Below are 18,735 nucleotides of genomic sequence, written 5' to 3'. Positions count from 1 at the left end.
AGGCCATTTCATGTACATCATAAAACATGAATATTATTATTCAAAATAAAATAAAGTAAAACAGCGAATGGCCAGGCTTCAGGCTTTTTATGGGGCGCACTTGTTACAAATGTCCTTGTATAAATAATACAAATCATAAATGGTAATAATAATAATACATATTTATCTATTAAGAAGAGTGTGCATGGATCGTTAGTGTTCGAGGCTCTAACCCTGTTGCCCTGGGCGCGGTTTCTACCCTCCTTCATATCGGCACACATTCTTTCTTTTCTTTGTTTCTTTTGCCTCTGGTTTTACACAAAATACAAGAAACAAAAAGTGTCACAAAAAAAATAAAAATCAAAAATAATTCTTCAAGTGATGATGCAGCAGCCCGGGTCACGGCTCACTCCTTCTACAGGACTGTGTCAGGAACTCGGCCCATTCGAACATCCTGCTGCTCCGAGGTCTCTAACGGTTCAGTAACGGTTCTCTTTCCTCTCCGCCGCTGTGAGCATGCTCTGGCGCTTGACCTTTGCCCTTTAAAGCTTGTTGCTCAGGGTCAGCAGTTCGATGAAGGAATTGAAGAGAGTCTCCAGCCAGGTCTGGTTGGCCATACACTGCTGAACCACCTCCTCCTGCCCGGGATCGTCGGCCGCCTGCTCGATGCTGTCCGTCTGAAACCAGGACACGAGACACATTCAGCTCGGTGCACATGTTATTGAGAAAATCAGAGAAGATGAGGATGAGAAAAAAAACTCCCTGATGGAAACCAAAAAAAATCTTATCTGATTGATATCTGACGGTACAACTGTAAATGAATCGCTTCTGTATCTGTGTGCTCTGAGAGTGTGGAACCCGGAGATTAAAGCTCCTATAGCCGTTTCTTTTCCAAGTCAATGCAGGTATCAGAGCCGAAATACTCCCTGTGATCAGAACTGGGCTGAGCAGCCGTCCAGGGGAGGGTCTTCCTTTAATGAGGTCACACTTTTTTTAAACAAACACACACACACACACACACACACTCAGTCTGAAACCTGTCTAAACGTCAAAATATGATGGAACAGCAGAGGTGACCTTTAAGAGCAACCTGTAAGTATATGAGCATCATGAGTTCTTTATGAATTCATTATAGGGAACACTTAAAGTCTTTTCTATCGTATAAAGCTGAAGTTTTTAGCTGTTCAGTGATGGAGACGTGAGTGTAAGCTGTTCTTGGTTGTTGCATTTCTTAAGCTATCCAGTGCAGGACATCCACAGCAATCTTTATAGTTTCTACAAAAAGAAATATTTAATATAGGGAGGAAGAGCTACGTATAAATCAGCAGTGTGTGTTTCTATCAGCGCATGTGCTGAATATTCTCCTCCATGAGCCTCATAAACGCAAGTCAAACATCATTTCATTTGAATATAAACACATGGAAAGTGTTTTAGACTCTCAGGACGTTTCCTTTAAGGCAGTAACACACACACACACACACACACACACACACACACACACACACCAGCGCGGCACACGTTCTCCTGTTAGTCCTAAAGCATGTTGGTTCGGTCTTTGTTCAGTCTGAAACACAATGGCTTCCACCACTGCTTCTGAACAAACGCTCTGATTAACTGAAAGCCTAATCGTCACTGTCACTCAACAAACAGCAGGACGAAACCAGACGTCTGCAGCAAACTCAGGATTCCTTCAGTCTACACACTCACGCGGCAGTCTGCCGACACACAGGTCTCTGTTAACAAAGAGCTGCTCTTTATTCAACCTTTAGATCTTTACAGCACATTTCAATCGTTTAATGAACCCAGAGGCGGCGCTTAGTGACGAGAATTCTAAGTGAGTCAGTGAAATGAGAGTCAACTCTTTTGGTGCACACACACCGTTTCCCCCAAAAAAAGCTGGACAAGGTCATGACCTTTAATCTCTTAAACAGTTCAATACAATCTCCCTGATAAACAGTGAAGGATAACGTGATTGTTTGCATTGTATGTTCAATCTAACACACACACACACACACACACACACCAAACGTTCTCATTAGAACTCTAGGAATAGTTATTGTTATTATTCTGTTTAAATAAATCAGACATTAAAGTTCAGTGGACGTGTTTTATTATCACAGTCACATCCCATAATATACCATAGTGTTACTGTGGCACTTCAGACTCACCACCTAGAGTACCAGGGTACATACTGTGGGTACTGTGGTATGAACACTTACTGGGCACCACAGCGGCTATCACAGTCCGGGATAATCTAATTATGGTATTTGTGTACATATAGTAATACATTACATTTACATTAGGGAATTTGGCAGACGCCCTTATCCAGAGTGACTTTTTTATCTCATTATACATCTGAGCAGTTGAAGGTTAAGGGGCGTGCTCTAGGGCTGAATAGGGACCACTTGGAGGTTGTGGGATTTGAACCTTGAACTGTTGTACCAAAGTATGCACCATGGTAGAACCAGGTACCGTAGTGTGGTACATGTACTATATTAGCGAAGAGGGTTTTAAGAAAACCAAGGTACTGTACACCATCAGACATGGAAAAATGTGTTGTGTGTGAGGAAGTGTAACGGTAAGAGTGTTACAGATTTCATTCGGACACGTTTCCATCCACACTGTTTTTTTCATAAAAGAACCGCGTCAAAACGCTGACCTGTTACAGGACGACACGTCACTATTGTAACGCTCGAGTGAAAGGACAATGAGACGTACTGCAATCGTATTACTTCCTTTCCGTGTTTCTGAGCTCCTCCCTCAGTGAAATAACGACAGGTTTAAATTAGTTTTTGTGGTTATCATTATTATTATTATTATTATTATTATTTTACGCACTACCAAAAGATAGTTCTGCACAGGAATCACCTAGACGTGTGCTCTAGAAGCTTCCTCTCTCATCCCTCCTCTCTCTTCTCCTGAGTCCTCGGACTACATTTTAAAATTCAGTCCACACTTGTACATGGTGAGTTTTGGCTGATTTTCGAGCTCGGCCCTCTCCAGGACTCCAGCCTACAGAAGCACTGTGACATCCGGTGCAAACTCCAGATCTCCAGAACAACAGGGTGGGCAATTAGTTCTGACTGATATTCAAGTGAAGTAAATGGACATTGAGGTCTTTTCTCCCAATTTATTCGCAGACAATTCCACTTTCCATCACTCATGTAGCTCGTGGAGTCACGCGTGCCTCCTCTGACACAAGCAGGCTTCAAACTGTCAGAAGACGCTGCCTGACCGTGCTCTATTCAGACACGAGCTAACAGACGACCCTGATTAACCTGAGGACAGGAGAAGCTGATCTTACACCCATCACAGCAGGACAGAATTACCCTCATGTTTTAAACTTCTAGAAATAAACAACAAACTCATGATCATGAGAATGCCATGTGGGCGCCACTGATGTCACATTCACAATTCTGTGTATAAAGTGAAATTAACAGACAGGGAAAGGTTCAGGTTCATCACTCAAAACATTAATAAACCTGTGTAACTCTCATCTAAGTCGACCTGCTGTACACTTCACCTTTAACCTCCTGAGAGCCGGACTGTTGTACACGCTGCATGTTCTTCTCACTGGTTCTCTTTATTAGCACCTGATAGCAATGAATTTAATCAGTGTCTTCAAACGAGATGATGTTTGCCAAAAGATTTAAACCTCACCTGCAACTTACTAGTGCTGTATTCAAAACAGACAAGGTTAAACCAAGGCCTAGTCCCGGCCAAAACCTCATCCATGTGAAAAGAAAACTCTCTTTCAGAGATCGAGAACATATGGAATGAGCCTGGAGTCCAAGACAGAGATGGGTCTAGAGCCCTATGATTCACCTCATGGACAATTTAGACCACTGCACACGTCACAGATTTAAATCACATCACCAGAATTTCTAAATCTTCAAGATCATGGAAAGGAGTTTTGTTTTTTTTAAGCTTTATTTTATATATTTCTTTCCTGACTGATAAGGACACATGCAATCAAACCATGGACTCAACAGTAACCTACTCGTGATTTTAAAAAATGTCATTAATATGGATGCGTTTTTGCTATGCGTATGCTAAAAATCTCAACACTGATATAATAGACATTAATAGCAACATCTCACCAAAGAAACCTTATAAAAATGAGATGGAAGGAGTGTTGCTGCCTCAGGTCCTTGTACTCATGAGTGAATAGCCAGCAAATTACTGAGACGACTCCTGGAGGCAGCTCTTTTAAACGAACGACAAGAATTGACTTGTGTAGATAATCCTCAGACATACTGTAGATCAGTTCAGTTAATCAAATGTGTCTGTGGAAACATCTGAGCTGATCGTTTGCATTAACACTGAGTCGAGTGTTTGACTATTTGCTGTGTCAATGAATCAACACCGCTGCATCACTGTGATTAATTAGAAGACAGGGTTTGTAAGAGTACGAAAAGAACCATTACAGGCCAACATATCGTCCAATTGAGTCGTTTGGAAACCTAAAGAGTTGACGGTCATTGGTGAGCTGAGCAAAATGATCTGATTCAATGAAAATGTCAAAGTGTGAATGTAACCTAACAACAACATGTACTATGGGTATTCCATAGCTGATATGCACAACATCCTGCAGACACCACAACAGGACGGCGATGCAGCAGCAGAGAGCACACAATCACGCGCATGCCGATAATGCCGGGTTTCCTGTACCTCCTTCTTGCAGTGCAGAAAGGTGTGATATTTATAATGATGGAGCGAGTGGTACAGGCTGTAGATCCGACACGTCTCTGTCGACAGCTTCAGATCCTGGGGGACAGAAAGAGAAATAAAATGAACAGAACTCATTGATAGTTCAGCTCCAATGATTTACAGTTAGGGATTGTTTGTTTGCTGGCTCGTGTGTGTGTGTGTGTGTGTGTGTGTGTGTATCACTTCCCTAGAGTTTGCTCTCAAGTCACACTTCTCACATTAATGCTTTTATACAGGATGTTACCCTTCTTGTAAAAACTTTGTTAGCACAGGAAATTGCTTTTTTGTATTGTATCATCCTCTCCCACACGGCTTTACTTCAACTATGAGAAAAGAGATGTTATCTTTTCTATACTACTATTATACTAGCACTTTTATAAAAATATATCATGTTGTCATGGGTTGCTGCAACATCATAGGACTCAACACAGTGTAAGGCTAAAGTTTAAATAATTATTTTACATGTTTGACTTGTTTCTCCAGCACGTCCCACAGATATTTGACCAGAAAACTTGGGTTTAAGTCAATTTGAGTCAACGCCTTGAACTTATGTTCCTCAAACCGTTCCTGAACAATGTGTACAGTGTGTCTGTGTGCATTATCATGCTGAAAGAAGCCACTGCCATTAGGGAACAGTGTCTAGAGAGGTGGGACGTGTCAGGGTAACACCCACATGAATGGCAGGACCCAAGGTGTCCCAGAAGAACATCCCCAAGGGCATCACACTGCCTCCGCCAGTCTTTTCCATAGTGCACCCTGGTGCCACCTCTTTCCCAAGTAAGTGACACACACACACACACAAAATCTACATGATTCATCAGACGAGGCCACCTTCTTCTATTGCTCTGTGATCCAGCTCTGATGCTCACATGCCCATTGTAGGAGCTTTTGGTGAAGAACATGTGTCAGCTTAGGCACCCTCCAGCTATGCAGCGCCATACAGAACACAAACTGCATACACCATGCGCTGTGTTCCAGCACAAACCTCCTGTAACCACCCCTTAAATTTCCAGTGACTTTTTCTACAGCAGCTCTTCTGTCAGTCTGGACAAGACAGGACCCACACCATACTTGTGCATGATGAGTCTTGGGAAAACAACATTATATCACTGATATGTGGTGTGTGTCTCCTTGTCACAAACTACTGTCAGTAAGTTCTCGGCACTGCTGATGAGCAAAAGTCCAGACAATAATTTGACTCCTGTCAGAGTAACTCAGGTCCTCACGCCTGCCTGCTTCTCCAGCAACTAACACAATGACTGGAAGACCAGACTGTTTGCTTACTGAGTAATTTATCTCAGTCCTGTACATGCACCACTGTTTTGAGATAATCGTAATAGTTGGGGTGGTATATTTATGTTGAACCCACCAGTCCATCACACAGACTCAGTCTGAGCTTGGTCAACATTCAGCATGGATTAACCCTCAACGGTCTCTGCTCTTTGTTTGGTTGTTTGGGTTCCTGGTTCTGCTGTGTGATGTTTATTTGGGTTTGGTGTTTAGACAGTGTTTTAGTGTTCACCTGTTGCTTGGGCAGACTCTTTTTAATGCGGTTGAGAGTTTTGCGATTATATCCTTCTCCCGCGAGCTGCACTTTCACCATGCTGGACTCCAGAGCGTCAGCACTCATCTGGGGATACATGTGCAGAGCTTCCTGTATAACACATACACACACAAAGGAAGATTAAGTAAAGAAAAAAACAGCAGCTATATCTATGTCTACTCCTGGGTTGGAGAAGGTGGTACCTGGTGCTGAGCGTTCATGTTCACTCTCCTCAGCAATCTGCGCTTCTGTTCATTTAGGATGCTGTCGATCTTCCTCATGGGTGGAAGATAAAGCTCGTCTAGAAGCACAAGGGAGGACGTCTGAGTATTTACAGCACAGGATTTTATGACAGCATTCCATTCTTTAATCACTCATTTAATCAATCAGGATTTTATGACAGCATTCCATTCTCTAATCTTACAGTTAGAACTAATCTGACCTCCTGACTTCTGTTGGATCTGTTTGTTGTCATAAACACAAAGCAATGAGAAGCTTTTCCTCCAAACTAAAGTTCATTAAATGAACTGTGGATGTTCATCAAATGTTCTCCATGTCTCTTTCCTTACTTTATCCTGACCCCTACCCTTCCATCATCATCATCATCTCTTCCTCTACTCCTGGCTCTCCCTCCTCACCGTTGGTGTCCTCCAGTGCCTGGATCATGTCAGGGTCGAGCGCTGTGCTCACCAACATCTCCACATAGCTGCGGAACATCTCCCTCATCGCTCGACTGTTTATCACACTGCGCACTGAACCTGGAAGGAATCGACAAACACATCAACACACCTAATTTTGACTAAACACACATAAATGTACTGTGTCATATTAATGTTAAAGCGTCAACAGTGTCTCCCCTAATGCACAAGGGTGTGTTTCTTTACTTTTGCACTGGATCTATAAATTAATATTAGCACACAGCCAGCGTGTCAGTATTGTTTTAGTGAATGTGTGTGACTCCTCACACACAGCATCTCCTCGATCACCTTTGACGAGACGTATGGTGTCTTAAAACAGAAAAGAGTGTTCACTCCGAACCAGTGTCATGCTCAGGATGGGGGTTTGGCTTAAATCTTGTGGTGTACATCAGAAATTATTCAACAGGGGTGCAACCTGAAAACCATCAGGCATGACACAGGTTTGAGTCCTGGTTAGGAGTTCAAGAGACTGTAATTGTGAGTGCTGTCTGGGTGGGAGGGACATGTCACTCTCTGTCCTGTCAATCACAGAGATGCCAATCAATCAGAACCTCAGAGAGGCAGCAGTTCATAAAGATGGGTTTGGCGTTACATGTCTTGGAGGGAGCTTGTTTTAGCATTCACCCTCCCTGCTCAGTAGTTGTCAAGGGGCTTTAAAATATATAAATGCATATAAATATACTTTAAAAAAAAAAAAAAAAAAAAACTAAAAAAAGAAGTGATTTGTAGGCCGATGGTGTTTACCACTGTTTTGATTGTTATACTTACATTAGCATGTAGCTTCTCCAGGGTGCAGGTTCGATTCCCGACTAGGTTTAAGTGTGAGTATGTGTGTGTCCCCTGCGATGGATTGGCACCCTGCACCCTAGTGTACCCCTAAGTCTCATGGGATAGGCCCCAGGCCCCTGTGACCCTGAATACAGGATTAAGCGGTATAGAAGATAAGTGAACATTGTAGCTTCACTACAGCCACACGCGCACACACACGTACACACCTTCATCCTCACTGGCGGAGGGGGACGAGTCGGACTCTGAGGAGGGAACCTCCTTCAGCCACTTCTTTCTCTTTTTGGGTGGAGGCTCCGCCTTCACTTTCACCATCCTGCTCCTGGCCTTCTCCGCCCTCTTCTCACCTCCTGCTCCACCTCTCTTTTCCTCCTTAGCTCTGCCTCGCTCTGTACCACCTCTCCTTTCCATCTTTTCCTGATTTTGCCTCTCTTGCAGCTTCATTTCCTTTTCCCTCTCCTTCTCTCGCTCTATCTCCCGTTCTTTTTCCTCTCTATCCCTTTCTCTTTGTTGCTCTCTCTCCCGCTCTTTCTCCTTCTGTCTCTCTTTTTCACGCTCTCGTTCTCTTTGTTTCTCCCGCTCTCTCTCTTTTTCCTTCTCCTTCTCTTGTTTCTCTTGTTCCCTTGCTCTCTCTTTCTCACGCTCCTTCTCTCTTTGTTTTTCTCTTTCCTTCTCCTTTTGTTTCTCTCTCTCCCTCTCATCCCTCTCCCGCTCTATTTCCCATTCTTTCTCTTTTTCTTGTTTTTCTTTTTCCCTCTGTTCTGCCTCTTTCTCTCTCTCCCTCCCTTTTCTCTCTCTCTCTCTTATTCTTTCCTTCTCTCTTTGTTCCTGCTGCTCTTTCTCTCGTTGTCTCTCTCGCTCTCTTGCTTTCTCTCTCTCCTCTCTTTCCACACGGGGCGGAGTTTGACTGCGGATAGTGGGTGGCGGTTTAGCAAGTGATTGGCGCCTGATCGGAGAAAAAAAGCACAGATGATAACTGACAGAAACATAACTGTGTGAAAATGGAGGCGTGTCGTTATACAATGCCCATATATAAAAATATGAGAGTTTTTGAATATGCATGACCTACAGCCAAAAATGGGAATGTGGGCATGTCCAAATTATTAATTAAAACAATATATTTAGGGATGATGTCCTTGGCATTATTGTGTCACTACGAGCAGCTAGCCAACATGAGCCAGTGTGACATGATTTCTGAGAGGATTATTAAAAGGTAAAATTTAATTCTTACTAACCATTTATGCTAATGCTAGTTAGTAAAATACTAGTAATACAACTAATGAAAGATCTTTGTTGTTTTGTTTTTTATGTTCTATTACAGCATTTGTTTGTAACCAGGCAGGATATATCTTTGTTATATTAATAAATGTGAATAGTTATGCGTGTGAGTTTTAGTGGCTAGCCAGAGATAATCTGCCAGGATTTCTGTGAGTATTTATTATAAATGTTCAGAATCTCTTTTGCTAATGCTAGCTAGCTTGACACTAGCTAGCATTAATATGACACGACCTAACAGGATCTTTGAGTTTAAATATAAATGTTGATAAATTATTTCTAACATGCTAACAAACTAGCTTTCTGGCCCGAATGAGATAATCTAATCTAAAGTTTTTAAAACTTTATGTTAATAAATATAACTATCATTTAAATGAATACTGTAACTTTAATTTTTATACTGGTAATAGAGCTAAGAAGCATTTTGACTGCTAATGCTTTCATGGCTAACATGAGTGAATCTGGCAGGATTTTAAGTTTATGTTCAGTCCTGTCCTGTATATTTACTGATGTTCACCTGACAGTATTTTTGGCCATATCCATATATGTTCATATGTTTTACTGATAACAGTAGCTAGTTGGCTAACATGAGGTAAGATGACCATTTTTTATGTTTTTAGTAGTAATACTAACACTAAAAATCAAGCTAACATGAGGTCATCTGTTTTTAGTCACAATCATATACTGTATGTTCATAATCTTTACTGCTAATACTAGCTAGCCGGCTAACCTGAGGTAAACTGACGGTTCTTTGCTGTGTTTCTCCTTTCATAAATCCATGACATTTATATTAGTACCCTTTGCCAGTAATCTTAAATCACATAATCTGAAAGGATTTTGTTTTATATTTTTAAATAGATAATATTTCTAGTACCTTCATGTCAAACATGTTTCTAACCTGACTGGATTTTTTTTCTCTTTTTTTGTTATATTCAGAAATGGCTTGCTAACCTGAGGTAAACTGAGAATTCTCTGACAGGATTTAAAAAAAGTTTTCAATCTTAACGCTAGTTAGCTTATGTGAGGTAATCTGATACCGGAACAGAAAATGGTGTTTTCTGCAGGTTTGGGTTTATGTTTCTCTACCTGAGGGCAATGCCGGCTCTGTGCCAAGGTTTCCGAGAACACACTCTCACGTAATCCTTCTTGTTCACGTTCTCCAAGAACTTGACATACAGACGTTGGTATCTCATCTTTGCGTCTCCGAAGTAGCCAAGATACTGCAGGTGAGTGAGAGGAGAAGAGGAAAATATTCTATTACTGAATTTAGAGCTGGCAGAAACAGAAGATGAGAAGCTTCCAGAACGATGGAGAAGGTCATTAAGAGGAACAACTTACATTGCTGGTGGCACAGAACTGCCGCTGGCCATCTTTAATCTCAGGTGCAAATTTCTGCAGCAAAGCTTTCTGCACTCTCCAGATTGGAGGAGGCTCTCGTCCTGTCTGCAAAGCCAGCTAGTGGATAAGAGGAGAGAAAGATAGAGAAGAATAGGTGAGGTGGACAAAGAGAGACAAAGAAGCAAGGTTCGAATGACAATGGAAATGAGCGAGAAATAAAGAAGAGAAAGATGGAATAAAGGTGAAAGAGATAGAGAGAAGAAAAAGAGAGAGGTAAGAAGAGAGAAAAAGGAAAGTAGCAGAGAGAAAAGTGAAAAGAAAGATAAAGAGGATGTTGGACAGAAAAAGAATAAGAGAAAGGTAAACATGGGGAGGGAAAAGACATGATAAAATTCAGAAAGTTAGAGGGAAAGCATAAGAAAAAAGTAAAATATCAAGAGAGAAATTAACAGAAAGCAGATGAGAACAAAAAATAAAATAAAATTGGATGGAGACCGGGTTAGAATGAGGTTAGAAATGTAAGAAGCAAGGCAGAGGGGAATAAAGAGATAAACATTTTAGGAAAAGTAGAATTAAGGAGAGACAAAGAAAGAGGGAGAAATGTAAAAGAGAAAAAAAGGGGAAATATGCAGAGAAAGAAACAGAAAAAGATAATACAGGAATAAAATGAGAATGAGTGAGAGCAAGAGTATGATGGAGGGATAAAGCAAAAGAACCATTAAAAAATAGAGAGCAAAGGAGAAAAGAGACGAGGAGGAAGAGTGAAAGAAAAGATATTTTAGAGTGAGAAATGGTGAGGGAGGGGATAAAAAGTAAAAGAAGATAGCAGGTCAGGTATAACCCATTACAAGCTCACAGCATCACACACTTGGCTAATATAAATCCCCAGCAGTAATGGATGTTGACAGTAACAGATGTTAACAGATGTTGATGCATGTTTACCTTGAGCGTGCCGATGTCCTCGGTGCGCACCACAAACTCATCCCTCTCTCTGAAAATGCCCTCGCCGCCGCTCTCACTGTCCTCATCCTCGCTCTCCCCGGCGATGGCTGCGTTGTCCTGCTTCTTAGCCAGGTGGAGGGCGGTGATCTGAGGAGTGGGGGCATCCTCAGGAGTTGGGGGCGAGGGAGGCGAAGGGTGAGGTAACTCCATGGGCAGGGGAGGGGAGGAGGATGGTGGAGGAGTGGCAGATGGAGGAAGTGTTGGAGGTGGAGGAGACGGGGAGGGGAGAGCCGGTGGAGAAGGGCTAGGAGGGAGAGACTGATGGAGCAATGGAGCTGGATGAGGCTGAGGTGGAAGTGGTTGTGGCTGTGCTTTTGGGCTGTGCTCTTCTGGAGCAGGAAGAGGAGAGGGAATAGAGAGAAGAGGAGGAGGAAGAGGTGATGGTGAGAAGGAGGTGGGAGGAGAAGGAGAAAGAGATGGAGGAAAGGGTGGTGCAGGAGCAAGAGGAGGCTCAGATGAAGAACCTGGAAAAGGGGAGATGAATTACAAATATAGGACATGGTTTGTTTTTAAAAAAGTGTTTTTATTTGGAAAAAAAAAAGAAACTAATTGTTCCTATGGAGAGGCTTTACGTACGTAACACATTAAAATAGTCTCCAGTATCAGTGCTTTAACAGTCTGAGTTAAAGCTCTAACTTTAAAACTACGTTCACATTTCAAGCCACATTGTTCAATTCTGATCTTTTGGGCAGATTGGATTTGCATATCATGACGATTTACATTCATAATTAAACTTTAGGATTCGTCTGTCCTCTAAAACAGCACGGAATGTAATCGATACATTTGGTTTAAAACATGTCATATTTGTGTGAGCACCTATTCCCGTCAAACAATGGGTGTTATCTTTGCAAGAATCTGCTTGGGGTTTTGCTCTAAAGGATTTGTCCACAAGTTGTTTTAGCAGCTGTTGCTAACGCTGCCGGTGCTCAAAAAGTCAAATGAATTCCGGTCTGCCCATTCTCATTTAAGTCACATGACCATTTATTGTATACACTTCTCCACTAGATCACATTGGACCCGCATGCAAAAGTGACTCCAATCCGATCTGAAAAAACATCAGATTTGTGCGCACAGACAGAACAAAAAATCAGATTTATCTCGCACTAGGGTTAAAAAATCTGACTCACTTCAGTGCTGATGGTGTGAATGCAGCCTGTTTTCAGACATGGGAGAGTTTAAATATTCGTGAGTAGTTAACCAATTAGATGCTGATTGTTTAGTCCTTGTGCTGCTCTTCCATACTATCAATCAGTAGCTCAAATGGAGGTCAGTTTCTTGTTACCAGTGATATACGTGTTATACTGTGGGTGACTATAAAACATCCAAGCACACACAGACACACACCGACTCACTGTATACATTTAATATGTAGATTGTACCATAATTAAATTTTAACTATTTACACTTACAGTCACATGTGTCTCCAGAGGGCCGTGCTGAAATTCATTACTATACAGCCAGGTCCATAAGTATTTGTACAGAGACACAGTATTTGTTTCCACATTTGTGCATCTGTACACCTGTACACCACCATTATGGATTTTAAATGAAACATGTATCAGACTGTTGAGTTGGTCTCCTAAAGTTTCTGCTCTCTCTCTCGGAGAGGTCTGTTCTCATGAACACACACTGAATGCGAATTCAACACACATAATCAACTTTTACTGTATCTCCTTAATCTGTCATGAAGCAACCAAGAAACAGCCAGAACCAGCCATCACAATACTCATCAGTCAGCAATCCAATTACTTTTGAGCCTGTGAATAAGTCTGTAATTCCTAAATAATTAGTGTAAAATTTTCGTTAAAGCCTTGAATTAAAGCTGAAATTCGCCACTTTAGTCGCGTCCTCATCGCTTCAATACACACACACATTCTGATGTGGAGTGCAGAGGCGCACACCAATGCTGTCTCGTTGTCCGTATACTTATGGACCTGACTGTATAGATATTTGTCTGTTAGATTAATTTATATATAATGAGCTGTATTTTATGTAATATAAACTGATTATTCAAAACTTATGCAGATTTAAACTTTACTAGTGTTGTAAAAGTAAAACTTGGCCGTTCACAGAGCAGGTGTGTCACCTACAGCAAGTTTCTTCGGGTTTTGGTTGTTAAAAGTCGCATGCAGTTTCTAACTGAACAACATGGGGCTCAAATGCACCGTCTATCTTTAAATCGGTTCTAAAACAATCAAGTGTAAACAGAGTCCAGAGGACACTTGCCAGGAAAAGTGACCCCTCATTGAGGGAGATTATAAAAATGTTTCCAGCTTTTAGAAATCCTGAATTACGTCAGTCTCACTTAATGTCAGAACAGATACATGGAAATCTGTCGTTTTAACTTTTCCCAGCAGTATTTTTTTTATCAAAAAAAAAAAAGTACTGATGTTAATTTGGCAACGTTACAGATGTTGGGACAGCTTGGGTACCGGGTTGTTTTCGAAAGTTAGAATTACTTCGGTAAAATGACATCAGAACAAAATTTACTACATTTCTTTAACGTTATCAAACTGTCAAGCGAGCATACCACTGGACCGCCGTGGAACACACTGTTGATGCTAGTAAATGTGCATACATACAACAATTTACTGAAATATTAAATTGGGAAGCAGCCAAAAGGTTAATAAAGAGGCTTGGCGTCTGAGATGTGTTCTGTGATAGTGAATGTGATGCAGCTTGGATGCTTTACAAACAACGTATAACAGGAGAGTAATTTGGGAGCTAAGATCTACCACTCAGAGCATCCTGACAAACTCTATGACTGTGTTGTATGCCAGCTGCACAACCGCTGAGAGAAAGGCCCTGAATTGTGTAGTGAATGCGGTTCAACACATCGGACAGTGTGTGCGCTAGCCAACCAGTAGGAAAGCTAGCAGCAGCATCTGAGACAAAACACACCCGGCTACTCCCTGTTCAAACTGTTGCAATCGAGCAAAAGGTTAAAATCAATTCAATCCCACATAAACTAACTAAGATGCAGCTTCTTTCACAAAGCTGTGGCCTCCATCACACCTATTCACACACACAAACTGCAAATATAACCAAGCTCTGCAAATACTGTATTCAGTGCTGCCTCCATACACCTATTCCTGTTCAATATGAAAATATGTACAATTTTATTTAACTTTATTTAATTACTTTTCATTAACTAGCGTCTCTTGCGCATGACTAAATGCTGCTCTTTTTTGCCTGTTTATTTTATAAATAGATATAAATAATATATTTATTATTTTCCTCTGTCCTTAGAAGGTAGAACCTATATAAAATTCAATTGTGCCCAATATTCTTACTCTTAAGCTGCATCTCACAGTAATACTTCTAAAATAAAATTAAACAGAAACAACACTAAGATTTGCGTGACGTGAGATACACACGCTGTGTGCGGGAAGCTGTTGTGTCCGTCCCGATGTCCGGTTGGAATTCTTAAGGGAGAAATGGAGAAACTTAAGGGAGCATGGAAGTGCTTGGACATTGTGTGAACGGATGTTAATTGACATAAACGGGGTGGTATATTCAAAATTATTTCAAAATCATTTTATCAAAGTAATTACAACTTTCATAAGCAACGTTGTCCTGGTGATCGTCATCACAACATAGTTATGGCTCTATTACAACGCGCATCCAAAATTAGTGTTCCTGCTGGGTCTATAAATTAGACTGTTTTGTCCTGGAAAACTAAAGAAGTTTTATCAGGTTTACCAGTACTACATCATGGTTTAGTGTGTCTTTATAATTCTTATTTGAGCATAGGCAATGATAAGCCAAGCTCCGTCTCTAAATTACAGCTCTGGACTTAAAACCACAAACTGTTCAGACGTATACAATCACACACAGCTCAAACCCAAAGCAATTACCATCCACTTTGGGAGAATCCATGACGCGGAACTCCGTTTCTTCAGCATCCACCAATTTTTCCATCTCCTCTCCTCTACTCTGTACTATCATCTCTTCTTCTCCATCTTCCTCTAACTCATCCTCTTTATCTTCCACTTTCTGTATTCTCTCCTCCTCTAGCTCCTCTGGCCCATCATCTGCTATGGGCTCATCGTCCTCCTCCCCCTCCTCCTCCTCCTCCTCCTCCGGAGTGTGTGTCCTCTCCTGCAGGTTCAGATCGGCGTGTGTATGAAGATCATGGGTCATTATTTGCGTCTCCAGCTCTGGGAAGGTGTCTGAATCAGCAGGTGGTGGAGGTGTATGGAGGGGCGGGGCTTGTGAAGGTGGTGGAGATGGTGTGGGAGGGGGTGGGAGGGCAGCCAGGCTGTGGGGTGTGTCATAGAGGGCAGAGATGGCTGAGGAAATGCTCTTCTGAAGGTCCTGGTTCTTGCTTACAGAATCTTCTTCGTCAGAGGAAAAGGACGGCAGCGTCTCCAGGTTTCTCTTGAGTTCCTCGTCCAGGCGTTTACACGGTGAAGGGCAGTTGCTCAGTGCGAGACCTCCCTCTCCTTCAGTCTCCCCAAAAGGTGGAGGAGTTGGAGGTGGTGGTGGAGGCGGTGGTGGTGATAAGGGACGAATCCCTCCCTTCACAGAGGGCTCATGTACAGGACTGGATCCATCCATGTGAAGTGGACCAGATGGAGGCTTCTTCTCTGTTTTTAGAAAGTCCAGAAAGGAAGTGATAAAGCCAGACTTCAGCTCTGATGGCTTGTCATCGGTCTGAGAGAGAGGGATTGAGGGAGAAAGGGGAAGTAAGAGTGGATTCATAAAACAGAAGTGATGCATACTGCGAGAATAGAAAAAAGGTCTTACAGTTTACAATCAGAGCCACATGCTAATAAAATACACCAAGTCTATCTAAGCATTCCTTTAATTCAAGTTTAGAAATGGCATCTTCTCAAACTCAACATTTAAGCCAAAAGACTTAACAGGTTGATGTTGTTCTGAAGCAAAACCACTGGGACAAACTAATTGTGCCTCACATTTTAATCAAACACGGTCACGTTTTTAACTGAATTTTACATTAAAATAATCAAAAACCCTTAGATTTGTTATGGATTCCCATAACAGTCACTTGCAAAACAAGTCCTTATTAGCAACTAGCAGCTGCTTCCTCTAATATTATCTGCTCAGGTGTCTTTCAGCAGTCTGAAACAGGTTCTCTAGCAGTGTGTGCATGCGTTTGTACACGACACCTGCTGATAAAAAACAGTCCAAGGCACAATGCAGCCAGAATCCAGATACATATTCACTGTTAATGTAAAGAACTGATATGTGGCTCATGAACTGATTAATCAAACTGACAACGAATCTGTGTGCAGCATTAACTGCACATGTTATACTGTATATGCTGCTTATATTGCTTTGATTTTTGGTTAAAGATATATGGTATCTTCATTCTGTCATTTTCTCACCACAGAATCGTATGCATGAGTGCACATGTGATTTTTTTCCCCAATTACAGAATATTTTTCATGATTACTGGCTTCTTTTGAACTACACACTGTCATCCAGCCCTAGCTTATCGTTAAGTGGTGCACTTTTCCTCTGCCCGTTTTCTCGCTTCTTTTATGAAGCTTGCCTTCTCACACAGAATGGAATGGATAGGATTTTCTGTGCAGTCTCTGGTTTGAGGTGGATCCACTCCCTGGTCAGTGGATCAGCAATCCTCATGTTGTACTTTCTAAATTATACTTTATTTTTATTTTATAGCCTTAAATGCAATTCTCTTCAGTCATCAGTTTCACAGATATCCCGGAAATTAGATGTCCGAATAATTTAGTGTTTACTGTGGAATTTTAATTTTCATCATGATCGATTTACAATAATGTATTTTACAATATTTTATAATAAGGTGTGTACAGGAATATAAGATTACTTGAGCATTAAATTATCCTAAGAATAATTTCTACTCTAAAAGCGTGAGACATTGAACAATTAATTTCAAATACCAGTGCTCCTAATTTTTTTTTTTAAATCTATGTAATTCATTAATCTGGTGAAAAAGGCAAATTGATGAAGAGTCTGAATACTTTTGCATGGTGCTGTATATTAGGTGTGTCTAACGGGAGGTAGTACAGCAGGGGGGCTGGATGGTGGTTACTATGAATGAGTAACCGTGGCAACAGCTACCCTGGCAACAGCCAGCTCTCTCCCCTTCTTTTATTGCATTTTTTTAAGGACAGATAGATCATGGCAGGCTGTCAATCATCTCACACTCAGACTGCACTGCTCCCTCTAGTGGAACTAAAACCCACCAGCATACTGAGAACAATGCATTCCGTCTTAGATAAGAACACACACGTCTTCTAAGCTGTGAAATATTATCTGGTAGTCCATCATATATGCAGTTTTCTTGGATTTTTTCTTACAGTACTGTTTCACACACATTATGACTTTCTTTTTTAAAAAATGCAAAATAATGAAGATGTGCCTTACTGGGCTGGACAGTTTCTGCATGGTGGCCCATGCCTCTGGGGTCAACTGGTCATCCATGTCTCTCTCCCAAGACATCTGAGGAAAATCCACAGATCCACATTACATATGCAATAACTAAAGATATCCACATTACATTCCCAGTTTTTTCTTCCTCGCTTCTCTTCTGAGGTTACCTGTTGCTGAGGCAACAAGAGCAATTTCACAAGTACAATTGTACACAAAGGCACAGAGAAAGGATCGTATGATTAAAGTTTCAGCATTTTGGACCTTTATGAAAAGAACAAAATTCTCTATGTGCATACACAGCATGCAAAATATTTTCGTTTTTTTCTATAAATACATTCATGATAACTGTAATTTACCATAATATTTTCTGTATTTAAATAATCCCTTTGGGGAAAAAGTAAGAGAAAAATTGCACACCGAATTGGACATGCGAACAAGAATGAGTATGAGCATTAAATTTTGAAGACTGCAGTAATAAATTGAAATTAATTAATTCTATGACATAAAACCATTCTTGGTAAATGGTAAATGTTTTTTTTTTTTGCAGATAAGTGCTAGTATAGTGCAATCAAATATGCAATAAATAGCATATAACAAAACCTTGGTTATATAAAATAATTCACAAAACAGACTTTAATATCTTCAAACCTTTGGACAACAAGGAATAAAGTGCTACTGCCTATTTTTATTTTCCATAGGGTTCAGAATGTTAGGATTATCATTTACTGAACCTTCGTTGAGAAGTCTGAATATAATTTTTTTTTTTTTTGCTCAATAACAAATATTAATAACTGGGAGCATTGTTCCTTTTTTTTTTACCTCTTGATCCTTCTCTTTCATTTTACCCTGACCACAGTTCATATCGGTTCTGTTCATGTCCAGTGCAGAAGTGGGTCCGGGGCTCAGACCAAGCGATGGTGCAGATCCCACTGAGCCATCAGACAGAACTGGATCTGTGCTTGACAAGGAGTCTGTCCTCAGGAGGGACTCGGATGAAGGCATGGGGGGAAGGGGTAGCTTTAT

The 18,735-nt window shown here is 41.1% G+C and overlaps 1 protein-coding gene across 1 annotated transcript in view; it reads right to left on the bottom strand.

The window, feature by feature from the left end:
• The window catches only part of prr12b (proline rich 12b), a 33,745-nt gene that overhangs the window by 604 nt on the left and 14,406 nt on the right, over positions 1-18,735 (bottom strand). Inside the window, exons 5-16 of the mRNA XM_053514884.1 lie at positions 18,532-18,735; positions 17,707-17,781; positions 15,189-15,987; positions 11,272-11,795; positions 10,330-10,446; positions 10,078-10,211; positions 7,926-8,662; positions 6,871-6,990; positions 6,436-6,533; positions 6,212-6,343; positions 4,651-4,746; positions 1-656 (exon numbers count right to left, since the gene is read on the bottom strand). The exon at positions 1-656 is cut by the window's left edge and continues 604 nt beyond it. Coding sequence (XP_053370859.1) covers positions 522-656; positions 4,651-4,746; positions 6,212-6,343; positions 6,436-6,533; positions 6,871-6,990; positions 7,926-8,662; positions 10,078-10,211; positions 10,330-10,446; positions 11,272-11,795; positions 15,189-15,987; positions 17,707-17,781; positions 18,532-18,735 — 3,171 coding nt within the window. The 3' untranslated portion in view covers positions 1-521. The remainder of the gene's footprint in view (positions 657-4,650; positions 4,747-6,211; positions 6,344-6,435; positions 6,534-6,870; positions 6,991-7,925; positions 8,663-10,077; positions 10,212-10,329; positions 10,447-11,271; positions 11,796-15,188; positions 15,988-17,706; positions 17,782-18,531) is intronic.

This window comes from Clarias gariepinus, chromosome 16 (genome assembly GCF_024256425.1).
Source record: "Clarias gariepinus isolate MV-2021 ecotype Netherlands chromosome 16, CGAR_prim_01v2, whole genome shotgun sequence".
NCBI classification, from domain to species: Eukaryota; Metazoa; Chordata; class Actinopteri; order Siluriformes; family Clariidae; genus Clarias; species Clarias gariepinus.
Note: the sequence above shows the minus strand (reverse complement) of the source record. Positions and strands in the feature narration are given on the sequence as shown.